General features: G+C 40.2%; 1 protein-coding gene across 1 annotated transcript in view; it reads left to right on the top strand.

Moving 5' to 3' along the window:
* The window catches only part of fbn2b (fibrillin 2b), a 64,533-nt gene that overhangs the window by 15,669 nt on the left and 32,498 nt on the right, over nt 1–16,366 (top strand). Inside the window, exons 5-7 of the mRNA XM_080506021.1 lie at nt 57–152; nt 9,992–10,189; nt 12,933–13,058. Coding sequence (XP_080362147.1) covers nt 57–152; nt 9,992–10,189; nt 12,933–13,058 — 420 coding nt within the window. The remainder of the gene's footprint in view (nt 1–56; nt 153–9,991; nt 10,190–12,932; nt 13,059–16,366) is intronic.

Below are 16,366 nucleotides of genomic sequence, written 5' to 3'. Positions count from 1 at the left end.
TTCTTTTTCTCTCTCTCTCTCTTTCTCTCTCTCTTCCTCCAATCTTTCTCTGATAGCTGTGTGTGAGAACGGCTGCCAGAACGGTGGGCGCTGCATCGGCCCGAACAGATGTGCCTGTGTCTATGGTTTCACTGGCCCGCAGTGCGAGAGAGGTGAGAGCTCTTCCACGTTATGATGCCTCTACTGCCTGTTAAGATGCGGCACAAGATTTTGTGCACAGGTGTACAAAATGCCCTCTGGTACAAGTCACAGAGCAGAATATCAGAAGTAAAACTGAAAATGCTTGAGTCATTGTACTGATAAAAAAACAAAACAAAAAAAAAACCACAACTGTGAGTCGTGTTTTTGTCATTTTGACTTGACAGGAATTAGTACGGGACTGTTTATTCCTGCAGGTGGAAGTTTTACTCCCCCGCTAGCTGTTGAGTGTGGCTCATCATTAATCATAGTGTTGAATCAGTATCGAGTCCAACAAGGAGATGATATGAGTCACAAGATCAAAGTCCACTTTGGTAATTTAATTATTATGCTTTTTAAAACACTCACTTTGGTTTTGCAAACCAGTTTCACAATTCAACTTTGACCTGCTATTGATTTTAGGGTTTATATTTGATATGTCATACTTAATTGGTCTTTCTCTGAGAAATTGAACCCATCTTATTCATAGTTAACTTTAACCACACATACCAGGAACTTTGGGCTGACACAGTGTGGCACCCAGGGAGCTGCAAATATTTTGCACTCTGAAATGAGAGCAGAGAACAAACAAAACAATTTGAGTTAAAAAAAAAACAAAAACCAAAAAGAAATCATGGAATCAATTTATGAATCACAGTGCACTCTATTCTTTTGAGTCATCAAAGTAGCTACTTGGCAGATATAACAGCTGGATATACTCAAGGCTTTCTTTCTCCAATAGAAATAAGATATTCTTTATATCGTTCTTCACAACTCTGTTGGAGAGCTTTGCTAAATTGTGTGGCATTTGGAGGTTGATTTCCATTCACTCTTCTTCATCCCAGAGCAGCTCGATGGGGTTTCAGTCTGGAGACTGTTCTGGCAGCTCCATATTTTCAAACTTACCATCCGACTTTTTTCTTTCCAGATGTTCTTTTGGCATAGCTTGGACTTGTGTTCTGGGTCATTGTCTTGCTTTAAGACAAACACTTGACCAACTCGGCTCATACCAGAGGGTATTGCATGGCTGTTTTGGTTCAGGGTGCCTCTCACCCTGTTCAAATCGGTGACTTGTACAGGGAGAGACAAAACAGCCACAGACCATCACACTTCCTCCTCAGTGTTTGACACTGTTTGTCATAACCCCTTCTTCCAGTCATCACTTGTTCGATTGAGATGTCTCGTGGCCCAGACAAGCTGCCGTGTTTTATTCTGACATCTTAGCAATGCATTTCCTGCTGCAACTCCTCTGTCAAACTAGCAGCTCCAACTGTGACTTGCTTACTACATCTACAGTGTAGCTCCGCTTGAGGCTTTTCTGTGAGACGTCTATCACACAGGCTGCTAACTTTCAGGCATTTGTCTTCTGATTCCATCATGTCCTTGTGTCTGTCAGACCTCTTCATGTCAGAGTTTCAGTTTCTGAATGCCTCTCAATGGTGAAGGAAATTGTATTCTCTGACACCTTAACAATTTCTCTGTAGGAGAATTGTTTTATTTTGATGATGATCTGTCTCTCTTCTATTATTATGTTCCCTTTTCTTACTATTTTCAGAGGAACACACTACTTTCCGCAGTACAATGCGGTTCATGTGATACTCATGAGGGTCTGGTACCACAGTGTGTTCCAACACTGCTTTTATGCAAACGGAAGGGGTTATAAGTAATCCAGAAAAGCCGGAACAACTGTAGGAATTAGTAGCACCAACTTTCAAAGGCTTGTTGCTCCAGAATTAGTTGTTTACACATTTCTTTAACCTAAACTCTCCAACCACTGGCAGTTCACCACTTACGTTTGTAACATTCCAAGCTATTTGTTGGACTTTAAAAAAAAACTTGAATTGCAAAAAAGAACTGGAAAGATTGAGGTGCTTTAAAACTTTTGATAATGTGTGTCCATATCGAATCTGATGCTGGAAATATGCTTTATTTCAAAATGATGTTTATTTTCACTTTTGTTTTTCTGAATGGCGTGGCCTAGATTACAGTGTTGACGTGAGAGTTGCTTAGCGTGTCCGTCCTCACCAATGACTAAATCATAGTGAAGGAAATGTTGTGTTAACTCACTTTGTTTATATTGTGACTAAAATACTTAAGTATTATATTGGTGGGGAGTCAACCCAGATAAGACCAGATTAGATAGGAGATGGACACCAAGCGGTCAGACTGGGGGAGTGGTAGACTGTGACGTGACCTTGCCTTATATCAGTGGACGACCCACCCACACAGTCACTTTCATGTCAGGAAAGATATCGAACCGGGGAAGCTTTGATGCTGTTGTGTGGTTAGAAGTGTTGTTTCTGTCAGGCGAGACAAGCTCCTGATTCAGTATTTCAGCACTTGGTGAGGATTCAGAGTGTGCAGGCTCCTCTAATGCTGATGACTTCATACACTTAGCTCAGACAGACAGTGGGTGGTTGTCTCCTGCACTTTGAACAGTAGTCTGTGGTATGTGTGTGGTGGGAAGTGATGGCAGGGTGTTGGAAATAGGATGGGCCAGTCCCCTGGTAAATAAGAAATGCCTGAATCTTTGATGGAACTAAAAAGAACGAAACTTAATATTTACAGATACTTTTATCAACTTTGCCTTTACTTGACCGCTGCCTTCAGCTCCCATCCTCTCTTTCTTTCTCTGCCCTGCTGTTACCCTCACCAAGGTAACCTTGTTGGCCTAGCTCTTTATGTTAACCTCTTTACTGATGTGCATTTATATCAGTGTATCTGTGTAAATAAACACCATATGCACTCACGTTCACAATGAACACAACTCCTGATGTCAGTTACGACAGCTAGTCCCACAAGATTGACCAAATAGACTTTCTTTGTGGAGTTGTTGTGGACATTTCCTGATGAGGAGTGGAACAAGGTAAAGAAGCAGAAGAAGGCAGAGAGAGTGACAGAGGGGGATGGAAAGGAGGAAGATGGGAGGGCCAGGCCAGGCTAAAAATGAAAATGGACTCCCCAGCTGTGCACACAAAGACTCTCAGAGGGGTGTGCAAATTCTCCATGTTAGATGAGCAGAGGGACCTAAGTACTTCTGAGGTTTTCACAAGCGAAATGGATCTAAACTTTTTTGTTTGTAGTGGACAAGATAGATTATGTGCAAAGGCTTAAGCTTTGGGACCAAATGTTGGTCCTTGAACTATTTAGTTTTTGGCTTGTGACAAAGTATTTCTACTAATTTTGGTGACCAGAACGATAGCTATCTCGCAAGCCAATTATCCGATTAGCTTCAGAGATGTCAAGAACTGAAAATTACCAGTAACTTTTTTAAATTTTTTTTAATAGGGGGATTCAGTTTACAGTATTCCCAGTGTAACTGTTGGCGCTCTTGCTGTATTTTGTGGTTTCAGAGTTTGTGCAATTGAGGTCATGATTCAATAAATTTATTGTGTGATTCAGCCAGAAGAATGCTGATGGACTGTGATTATGAAGGCAGTGAAAGTCAACCAGCAAAGCTGGGCTAGATATGTGAGATGAGGGTTTGGGAAACCCCTAGTGTGTTTGCATGTGCTATGATGGCTGAAAAAGTAATGACACTGCCATCAGACATGTGCAAATCTGTTCTCGCAATATATGAGAGTATGACATGATGGAAACACAAACATGTTGACACAGATCAGTCTCTCACCTAAAGTATCGTGGCAATGCCAACTTGGCTTGAAGCCCCACAGACTTGTGAACATCCCTGCTGGCTATATTTGGATGATATACAAAGTTAACTGTGTGTTTCATGCATCTGTATAGTTCTTTTTTGTGCTTTTGTGTTGGCATGGCTTTTCAACATCTCACATGCATCGTTGGGGTTTTCTCTTTTCTCTGTTAAAAGCACCAAGAGATGACTGTGTTGTATTTGGTGCTATATACATAAATAAAGTTGAATTGAATTGAATTGAATTGAATGCACAAACAAAATTAGGGAGCCTTATTGAAGTCTGTCTGCAGAGCTATGGTTTATAAAGCCAACTATGTTCTTGAACAGCCCAGTTTAGTGTGTCTCAGTTGACTAATACAGTCAATGGGGCCAATTGCAGTTTCAGTCCAGAACAAATAAATCAAAACTCGCAAAGGAACAGTTTTGGACCCCAGCAAGCAGTGACGTCAAAGGTATTTCGAGTTGCTGGAAGAATAGGAAGTTGTGCTATTTTTGCTCTCTTTACTCTGGATAAGACTGGACAGAACATGGCTGGACAGGATGGCTACACAAGTGAGTGGGTGGGACTCCTGGGCAGGCAAAGGTCACTTGGTGGAAAAAATTGCCTGTGACAATTTAGTTAGAGTCAGTGAATCTGGAGCCACATTAATGGGATTTACAGCATCTTTGTATTGCTTTTTAATGGTGACCACATATGTGTCTTTTCCATATGCAGACATTTCTGAAGAGAGATATGCAATAAACCCAATTGAGCCATAAAGAAGTGAATATTAACTGAAAATCTTGAGACTGGCTGAGGGTCTTTAAATACCTGCAGTACTGTACTTCTAATCCATGTCTGAAAATGTGTCTCTCGAGACTCTGTTAACATAATGAGACCAATGCTTCATCCAGATACTGTGTCTGATTTTGTGTCCTGAATTAAATCATTGTGTTCGGCATTAAGTGTAATTTGGAGAGCATATTTTCTCAAACTGTTCTTAGTGTCTGCTTTTCACTGGAGTACAACATTTGGTGATCCATCTCTAACAAAGAGTGGAGGACCACAGCCACCACCTCACTGGCAGAATTGCAGGCTTTGGTTCATATATATATTTATTTTTAATTATTCAAGTATCCTCAGGGGATGGTGATGTAAGTCTTTGTTCTAACTTGATGAAAAATGAACCAAATGACAGCTTCATCAGTTAACAAGGAACTACAAAGACTTCCCCTCTATGCAGTAAGTAAAATGTCCCGTGACTGGTAGTTGTTGATGGAAACTGGAGCCCACTTGCCCAACTGTGTTTTTTATTTTTTTTGCTTGGTATTGTCTGCGGTCAGCAGAGTTTACATTATTGTTTCACAGTTGAACAGTGTTGAGGAAGTTTCCCTAAACAGACAAATATAGCTGCAGAAGTCAACACAGTACAATAGATGGCATAAAGAAACAATGACCCAGGGGGATCCAGCCTGATAGCCATAAATCCCAGTATTGATAAGCAAAATGATTGAAAATTTGTCATATACATATAACTGAAGCTTTGTTTGCAAGTAGTTATTTGTGTGTTCAGAAAGAGCTTGGATCTTTTTGCTTATCTCCTCCCAACCCAGTTCTCACACAGTTATTGTCCCTGGATGTGTCTGTTTGTGCTGCTTGTAGTGTTTTGAACAGTTATTCATAGTTGAGTGACTGCGTTTGGTGTGGCAGAAATGAAAAGAGCAGACTGTTTCAGGACTGATTAGAGCTAAAGGAAAAGAGTGATTTCAAGCCTCTTGATAATGGTGGCTGATAAGACTAACAGAGCCTGCTATGGTCGTATGGTTGGGTAGTGTGCAGATAAACTTTCTCTCTCTCTACACACACACACACACACACACACACACACACACACACACACACACACACACACACACACACACACACACACACACACACACACACACACACACACACACACGCAAGGAGGCCCACACATGTGATTCATTTATTTATATCCACATAAGCAGAAATACACGTGGACACAAACATTTCACTGTAATCCGTAATTCCACATGTCTCGCCAGGCATGTGCTCAGTCTCTGCGCGGTCGCATGCTCGCACGCACGCACGCACGCACGCACGCACGCACGCACGCACGCACGCGATAACTGTTGAATTTCTCAACAGGTGAGCAACAGCATTACATTGGGTCTCAGAGTAAATCTTCCAGCTGTGTAAATGTCTAGAAACAACATCTGGTTCAAAGCACATGCATGTTCACACAAACACTCAGTCACAAGCCGAGGGACACATACAACCAAGGGACTTTCATATATATATATACACATATATATATATGTATACATATATATACATATATATATATATATATATATATATATATATATATATATATATATATATATATATATATATATATATATATATATATATATATATATATATAAAATTTGACTTATTCAACTCTTGTCATACTAAACTGTTTATCAATACAAAGTGCCTGATTACTTTGGAATAAAGTCATATTTCAGGCCTCTTATCTTCACAGACCTTTCCTCATGGGAGTTTTTATAAATACTTCAACAGTTATTAATGAGCCTGAAATGAGATTTCTCCTCTTCCGCTCTGTCATTTCTCTTCCCTTGTTTTTAACTCCCAGTGCTCAGGTCAGAGCCCCGTCCCACCACTGTGATCCAAAAGCTGAATAGAGTTGATGGGAAAATGTTTTTCCACTTAGGCTCCAGACAGGATGGAATATTTTCTTACATTAGCCTTTGACATGTCTTACTTCATCCAACTTTGAATGGATCAAAGACTAATAGTGTTGATGAAGAGTTCAGATTTGTTTTTTTCTTAACATGTATTTCACATGAGTATTTAACTTTACAGTAAAACCACCATCTAATCTGAAACGCTAGTGGAGCCTTTCAAAATTGTCCGGTCGACTTATCGAGGGGGGCTGATCTGGGTGAAAGTGCATCTGTGACTTTAAGCAAACCCTGAGCTGAGTTACAACTGGCAGCACTTCCTTGGAACCTTTATCAAAAGCCCTGGTGTTTATGAAATTGAAGTATTATGAACATAAATTAGCCAGTTGTCATTATCAGAGAAAAATGACCTCATTCATTCATTGAGATGTGGACAATGCAGATGGAGTCTGCAGCATTGGGGTTATGAATGAAACTGGAGATGTCTGGAGGAGAGGCATGGGAGAGGTCATGAGCAGTGGATTCAGTGCGAAGGATCTGAGCAGGAATAGCTGGATGTCTTTGAAGTTTTGAACAATTTGAGCTCTAATTAGACCAAATTACTTCCGAATGTTGTCAGTCACACCAAGTCAGGATGTTGAATTGCTCTCCTGTTCTGGACCGCTAGTGCTTGTGCTTCCATATGTCCAGCAAATTTATATGTGTAGCACACAGATGTGATTACTGTTGTGTTCTGACACCTTGGACTGAAACCTATCTGCATGAAACTTTCTTTATTTCCACTCTCAAAATCAAATCAAAATCAGCAACACAAACACACACAAAAAAAAAGAACACATGTGGCACACAGACTCATATATTTATTAGAGGCAAAGAGGCTTCATTCACTGTTTGTTATTTTTTTGCTTTTATAGAAAGCCGTGCTTTCTGCTCCAATCTTTTGTTTGGCCCTTCTCTGGAGCTCAAACAGATGTAGAGTTTTCCTTCAGGCATGTGTACGTACACAGACAAGTATGTGCATTCTTGTGTGTACATGTGTGTATAACATACTGACAAGAGCGGGGCAGCATTTGAGAAAAATGGCTATGCATATATATTTAATTTAGCCCACATGGACACGCTGCTGAACTTGGCTGCTCTGAGGGGCTGTGTAGTGATGTTAGACAAGCCGAGCGTGGGAGAGTTCATAAATTCCTGGTAATGGGACAAAACGCGATGCGAGAACAGTCATGTTTTTCTGTCACTTTTTCCTACTCATTATTACATTGTCTCTTTTTCCTTTACTCGTTACACGATTTTGTTTTAAACTATAAAAACACTTTGGGTTTTGTCTCGCTGTCAACAAAATCCCATTTGTCTTTCATTAAAAGTCCAAACCACGAACGGGGTGGCCAAAAGGCATTTCCAGTTTGTAACTGATTCCTCGCAATTCCTCCTGTCCAAAAACCACTCGTAACACATCAATAAGCCTTTTGTTGCACGGAGTGACAAGTCCTAGCATCCTAATGAAAGAAAGCATTGTTCATTACCACAACAATGTGCTGCTGCAAAAACTCACTATTCTACAAAATGTTTCTTAACAGGGACATGCCAAACTTTGTTTTTTTCTAAAAGTATATATATTCAACCAAAGACTTTACTTTGAATGCAACATCTATTAAGGAAAGTTTATTAAGGTTATTTGAACCCCATTGTCTTTTCTTTTGTACTACTAATAGATACTAGATACTAGGCTTATTGTTTTAAATGTAAAACAAGTCAATATAAATTAGTTTGACAGTGCACAAGCTTTTTGTGTGTTTGTGAACAGATGAGTTTGGAGGTCTTGTGTTGTTTGGGGGCTCAGAACATGAATAAATGCATGCGGGGTTGTAGTCCGAGCCAAACAGGTCACATGAAGATGAGAGATCAAAGAGCAGCTGATAGGCAGGCAAGGACAGACTGAAGGAGAGACTGACAGGAGGACTTAAAGTGGGCAAAGAGAAATGAAGCCAGATGGAGGAGAGCAGAGAACTGGCTTGAGCCCCGACCTGCACACGGCATGCTCAGTTTGACCTACTTTTTTTCTCTCTCTTTTTTATTTTTTTTTTCCTCCTTTGGTTTGTTCTCCTCTTTGCCCCAATCTCACTGAGACTCTTTCATGTTGCACAAGGAACTAATAAGGGCAGTACTTCTAGAGAGTGACTCCCAACAGCCACCAGTGCTGATTCCTATCTTTCCATCTCATTCTGTCCTTCAGAGCGAAGCCATCTCCGTATCTCCCAGTCACGGCCTTGGCTGGCCAGCCATGCAGTTTACCTTTCATCTCCACTGTGACAATCTAACAATCTACTTTTTTTTTTTTTAATGAATGCTTTATTAAGTTTGGCGCCACTGCATAGAACTTAATAAGGGTTTCTTCCACAAGGGAAACCATCATTAGGCTGCGTGTGATTGAGAGGTCGAACATCGTGTTGCTGTTGTGGTTTCAGCATGAGGTCATTGTGTCTGATTTGTGAAGTGCATTTAACAAGATTATGATTTTTTTTTCTTTTTAGTAAAAAGGCAGTATGGAGCCAAGGGTGCTTTCGTCCTAGATTATATCTATTTGAGTGAATTTTGAGTTTTATTTTCACGGCTGTTACGATGTTCTTTCAAATGATGACGATGCATCGTGTCCCAGGACATACTTGTGTCATGTTACATTGATGAGTTTGTCATTGGCTAATATGCCGTTGCAAAGTCAGCAAAAAGTTAATAGTGAAAAAAGTCAATATACAATGCATTTTTATAATCGTATTCATTTACCAGATGATTATCACACAGCATCATGAAGGTGTAACACAAACTAGGGCTGGTAAACACACTATTTACTTCATTTAAAAGATTGGCGTGAACCTCAGCATGTGAACTCACTGGATTAACGACACTTAATAAGTACGATAATTTCCTCTTGAAAGAAATAGATTTGTTTTGAGGTTTAACCTGAGCATATTTAAAAGGATGTCTGCAATCAAATGTCTGAAATTTTAATTCTATATTTTTTTCATGAACCTCAGCAAAACATAGTACTTGTAAGTACTCTTTTTTTTTTTTGTTTTTTTTTTTGGAAGCTGGTTGTTTAACGAAAGACGTAAGTCAGTCAAATTACACATTACAGTGTTTCATGGCCAAATGAGTCATCTCTCTAAATATATAATCTAATCTTAAGCCAGTCTTTTTTAATGACATCTTTTCTTCCTTTTGTTTGTTGTAAAAAATTTGGTAAATTTAAATTAGAAAGCAACCCTCGCTGGCTTATTTACACCGTGCTGTAAATATGCTTTCACCAATTAAAAGAAACCTGTCATCTCTGCTTTTGATCTGGTTTCATTTACTGCTACACCAGATGTGCTTGAGGAAATGAATCACCACTGGAAAATGTATTCAATCAAAATGTTAAATCGGTCACTGACTAACGAGAGGTTCGTGTCATTGCTTCAACAACAGACTACAGGACGGGGCCGTGCTTCACCCAGGTGAACAACCAGATGTGTCAGGGCCAGCTTAGTGGAATCGTCTGCACCAAAACCCTCTGCTGCGCAACCATTGGCCGAGCCTGGGGCCACCCCTGTGAGCAGTGTCCCGCCCAGCCACACCCCTGCAGACGAGGCTTCATCCCCAACATCCGCACCGGAGCTTGCCAAGGTGAGATTGTTGTAATTCTCTTCTTGTGTACACACCTGGTGAAGCTTTGTTTCAACTTTATTTTAACCTTGACGAAGAACTCCGCAGGTTCAGGTCCCACAAGCGTACACACACAGCTACAGCAGTAAACAGTATAACCATTACTTAATCCATCATCAGCTCAGCTGCAGTTCCTGCAAACAACTTCCTCAAACTAGTGTTAACAACTACCAGAGTATTTACATGTACATAGCAGGCCAGATACACACTTGTATATTCCTGTTGAGGCTTATTTAGCAGAAGCTCTACACATGAGTTGATAGTCTGTATAGATACATATTTAAAAGGGATTTAAAAAAACCCAATGGTATTTCAAATCAACCAGACTAACAATAAAGTCTTTATAGGAGCTAAAGGACGTATTTGCACATCTGTAAGTGCATACTAGTCAGCTTTATGTTGCTTTGAGACAATATGTATATTTTTCTTCCCCAGATAATTATTGACAGCACTTGAAGGGCACAAAAACACTCATTGTACAGCAAAAATCCATCTACAGAGCAGCTTTTTAATTTGTAGCCCAGCATAAAAGCACCAGTGCTCCTCCAGCTTTGCCTCACTTCACTTTAGGGGCTTCCTCACTTTGGCAGTTGATGCAAATGAAGCCAAGGTTTAGAGGGCGTGGTCAGCGCTGCAGCCAGACTCGCTGTAACTTCCATTGCGACACTTACCATGGGTGGATGGGCAATCTTCCAGTGCACACAGAAACTTCCAGCATATCCCCAGGGTTTGTGAGTGGTTAATGACATCTGTGCCTCACTTTGATTTTGGGCACTCATTTTTAGGTCGCCATTCCAAGTTTGTGAACCTTATGAAAAGGCTATTATAAATCCTTGTAAGTATCTAAATACACACAGTCTTCCCTCACAGAATACGTCATGCTTTTGTGAATTTAAAGGGTGTAGACATAACAGATCCCAGAAATTGGACCTCAGAAAATGAGGTAAATATAAACAAAACTTCACCTCACTTTATCAACATCCCTGCTGCTGGTGTCCCACAAACCCCTCAGACTAGACCAGACTCCCCCTGCATACCTCTCCAATAACCTGTGGCTGTGAGCAGACTAAGCAATAAGCTTGCATCAATATATGACACATGTTGAGGTCATGTCCCCTATTAACTGGGCCCAGCCAGTTCCCCCATTTCTGCATAACCCTCTCACTTGGTTACGCCCAACCATCACCTCAGGCAGACCAAGATGGCTGACGTCTTTATGTAGTCATGGAGGAATACGCTTTTTGTCTGTGGCTTTTATGTTACATACCTCTGCCTGTTGTAGCGGATTATTATTATTGTTATTATTATTATTATTATTATTAGTAGTAGTAGTAGTAGTAGTAGTATCATCATCATCATTATCATCATCATCAATTCCTTCTTTATGTACCTGATACTTGCCGAGTGTTGTTGCAGTTAACATGTGTGTTGTTTGTGGCATTAATCGTGGTAACGCTGCACATGTGTGAAAATCAACTGCCTATTTTATCCCAGTGATGTTTTTCTCTACTGAAATCTATTAATGATATATATTGAGAACAATTATGGATTGTAATAGTGACAAATATAACAAAAGCATTCATTTATAAAGCTCAATGTTTGGCAACCACCGCATGTCTCAGAAATAAACATATGCTCTTACAAATTGCCAAAATATAAACGAGTCGGCGTTCTAGGGATTACCCACAATCTATGCTGCTCCTTGTATGAGTCTCCATACATTATTTATAGAGGAAAATTAATAATAATAAAAAAAATACATCTGGGTTCAGTAAATGTTATGGGTTTGATTCCAAAACTTCCTCTCTTTTTGTTGCTGCTGCCAGTTTGCTCATATGTTTAACTGTAAGTGTGTCGGTGTGAGACAGTAACTCATCCTTATGTATCTCACATCCCTCCTCTCCCATTCTCTTTTTTGTCTGTGCTGCTCCTTTTTGAATATCTGTTTCCCTCTTATCTTCAAGTCTCTCTCTCTCTCTCTCTCTCTCTCTCTCTCTCTCTCTCTCTCTCTCTCTCTCTCTCTCTCCATCCACACACACACACACACACTGAAAACACTTAATAGTCAGGAAGCCTAGAGCAACGTCTAGTTGGCAGTAGTACAAAGCACACATGACCGTGAATCTAAATGTAAGGACTGCACTCCAGGCTCCACATCAGGATGTTGGCCAGTAGTTCCCTTTTTTTCCTTCTCTCTGCCTTCCTCAGAACCAACCTCAATGCTATTCACGAAGCTTTAGCTTTTTACTAAACAGAGCAGCAATTGCACGTTTACAGATCCTCAAGAAACTCTAATATAAGTATTACAGGTATTATTATTAAATATACAGGTATCTGCCTACAAACATATTCACAATACTGGTATAAGTTACTCATTTGGAATTCTGGGGGGTGGGGGGGTACATTTTGAGAGTAATTTCCTGTCAAAGCAAGAACTTAAGTTGGTCTAAGCACATGGTGCTAATTTCCTGCTCATTTTCACCTCATTACAATTGCAAATATATGAGGAGTACAAAAGACAAACAAAGGTGAATGAAGGATAACATTGTTTCAGCAACAAATTATGTACCAAAAATAAACTGAGTTGCCTTGAAGCATTTTAAACTAATATTAATGCGAAGATTAATAAAGTTGTTTAGGCTCAGAGGATTTTTGTTTTGATGACAAGAATGTGAAGCTCTAATGCCTTTCTTTCCTCTCCTAGATGTGGATGAGTGCCAGGCAGTGCCAGGTCTGTGCGCTGGAGGAAACTGTATCAACACTGTGGGATCCTATGAATGTAAATGTCCCGCTGGTCACCGTCAGAGTGAAACCAATCACAAATGTGAAGGTGAGTCTGATCAGAAGAAAAACAAAAATGCTATAAACCACAGATAAGCTCTCGTAATGAAGACTGACAAATGAATGGACACCATGATGATAATGCAGTCCTGCTATCTTATACAGAGGCCATCTTTGTCTTGTGTTTGTCATATTGCTGTCAGTAATAAAGTGGGCAAAAGCAGTGCAGCAGGAGCTTCAAACACACTCCTTACAAAAACAGATTCCTTTAGAGAAAGTCACAGGTCGCTTCCCACGTCTCTCCGCTAACGTGTCTTTGAACAAGACATTAATTTTCTGCTCACTTCAGTCGCTTATCTGCACCTCATGTTTTAATGTTCGCACAGACAGAGAAGGAAAAAATAAAAGTCACCCAGATTCAAGAAAAAAATTGTGTCCAACTGTCACAATAGTATTTTCCAGACCAGATCGCAATTTACTACATGTTTATGTTGCATTGAATATTCCAATTGCAATAATTGTATTAAGAAATTCTTGTTTCAATCTGCTCTTTTTCTTTATTCAAAGTTAGATTTGGGTTTTTAAGAGTAATGAGCAGACAAACCCACATTACAACCATTGATGCGAGGCAAAGTGAGAAAAACTTTAACAGGCTTTCAATATTCTGGACAGAGAAGCTTTATTTTATTGTATTGAAATAATGATTACTTTAAGTGATTTTCATGTATTTGCTTCATACAAATAGACTCACTGTGACTCCAGAAGAATTCAGACAGAATTTAATCACACATTCCCGAATCAATAAACTATAGGTTTGCCACTGTCAGTCTGATATACGTCAACGGTCGCTTAAAGAGCAGCGATGTGTTCGTAGTTAAACTGGTCTGGACATGTGCACATGAACACAAACATGCACATGACAGAGGGGACTCACATTACCATGTGTTGATTGGGTGGAATTTAAACAATTCCCGAGCTAAACAGTTGGATAATTTACCAGGCAGGGCTTGTTTCTCTGAGACTGGAGCCGATGTGTTCCCTGTCTTCTGAGGCCATTAAAGAAACCTCTTAAAGTGTTTCTGCCGGATGACATTTATTTTATTGAACAAAAGCTCCACTGCACAGTCTGTTATGGTGCATCAGTGTGTGAATTATTATCTAAATCCCACTTCTATTAGCTTGTAACAGGGTTAACAGCCGCACAAGATACAGTGAGGCGACAGCAGTTTATATTTGTTAAAAGTTGCTTTTATCACTTCAGATTTATGAGTAACAATCACAACGATAAGACACCAGAGTATGATTTATATGTCTCAGAATAACAGAGGAAATCGGGGGAACACTTCACTAAATTCACCAGAATCTATGTTTCTGTTGTGGGTTTTTTTTTTGGTGAAGTGCCACCTCAGTCCAGGATTTGCAGTTCAGTGAGGAAAGAGCCTTTCCAGAGATGCTGGCCTCTGCTTGCAGAGATTTAGGTGGGGATTGTGGTACAGCCCAGCAGACAGACGGCGAACCAGTTACTACACAACCCCAAGGACACACTGAGGTTCAAGAAAAATAAACAGTTAATGGAATTGGGGTTGACTGAGCAACAAAGAAATATCTTCTGTAATAAACAAATCAGTGTCAGGAATACCTTGTAAAATATGATATTACAAATTTACTACATGATCATTTGACTATGATTGTAATAAACCTATAAAAATCCAGTTATCCTGGCCAGCAATCAGCTATTATGCTAGATATGAAAATATATCCTGATTTTGATGTGATGTCAATGTCAAAATATTATACAGGCAACAATAAATCAATAGTCGACCTCATGATGTTTAATTTAATCATGAAATTGACATTTTCTCCTCTCGTTGGGGAACTATAGAAACCCCATAATTTTGGGGGGAAGCATCTTTGCTTTCTTTTTAGTTTGTGCAGTAGAAAGAGGAATTCATGTTCGCTCTGGTGTTGATGATTTTAAGATGGTATTTACTCATTTGACTCTTGCGGCGCATGCAGTGAAACACCACATTGTTTGTAAGGCTCGTAAAAACAGAAGAGCAATTGTGACGTGCATCTTGAGTCATGGACCTGCAGGAAACCCATGTTTAGTGAAACATTACAAACAATCACAGAAAGTCCTTTGGGGACATTCTTTTTTAGTTTTCTTTTTCTTTTTCTTTTTTCCTGAAACGTCGTCCTTGCTAACACAAAGAGCCTCACAGAGAGCTTTCAGAGTAAAAGTACTGAGGTTTTGGAGCAGTTAAGATTATGTGCACTTAAGATATTATCAGTGTCTGATCATTTTGGGAACAACAAGGCACCTGGTTGTATGTCTGGCTTTTACTTCAAACTATCCTTAACGGTCTTTCCTTTTTTTTTTTTTTTACCCGCCTCCTCCTCCTCCTGTTTCAGCTTTTTCTGCATCGCCTTCCATTTTCCTTCCATAAATACAGTGCTTATGCTCCAAACCAGCTGTGTGTGTGTGTGTGTGTGTGTGTGTGTGTGTGTGTGTGTGTGTGTGTGTGTGTGTGTGTGTGTGTGTGTGTGTGTGTGTGTGTGCGTGCGCGCGTGTACACACACACACACACACACACGCACACACACACACACACACACACACACACACACCGGTTGAATTATATCCATAATCATTTTTATAAAAAAATAAATAAAACTTTCCCAGAGTGATGAGTGTTATGTGTGCACAGTTTTAAACGAGGGAGATTTGATGCTCGATTGTAGACATTTATCCAGGTGACACACATTTCCCCTCCACACTTACAGGCGGTCCCTCAGCGCTCCATCTGTGTGGAGTAATGTCTGGCATGCTGCTGCCGCTGCTGACACAAGGTTTATTTGGCTGGGCTTTTAACAGCCTCACCTAGGCCTTCTGCCACTGCTGTCAGACAGGAGTCAGCAGGAAAAGAACAGCCCCTCTTAACTCGCAACGCTGGGTGTTACTACCACTGAGGTGCAGACACATACAGGCAGACACTGGATATAAGTTACACACTCTTGATTCTGAGAAAGACACAAGCCTTAAACTATCCCAGCTAAGCATACAAGCACATGCACCTCACACACACACGCGCACATCAGCGCCTGTGCCATGCCGGCCCTAATGCCGTAATTATACCCCGAAGTGGTGCAGTAATTACATGAACGTATAAATAAGTGTGACACATCATAAAAAACGGAATACCTTCTGGTACTCTACTTTGGGCTACCCCTGTCATGGAGCTGAGAGGCCCCCTTCTCACAAAATGATATGACTTAATGCCGTCATAAAGTGGACCGCACTGAGGTGGGCCCTGCCAAGCACCATGCCCAACTCCTCTCGGGCCTCAGTGACGTGTG

Source organism: Blennius ocellaris, assembly GCF_963422515.1.
Source record: "Blennius ocellaris genome assembly, chromosome: 12".
Lineage (NCBI taxonomy): Eukaryota > Metazoa > Chordata > Actinopteri > Blenniiformes > Blenniidae > Blennius > Blennius ocellaris.
The sequence above is the reverse complement of the archived record's forward strand: the minus strand, read 5'-3'. Positions and strand labels throughout refer to the sequence as shown.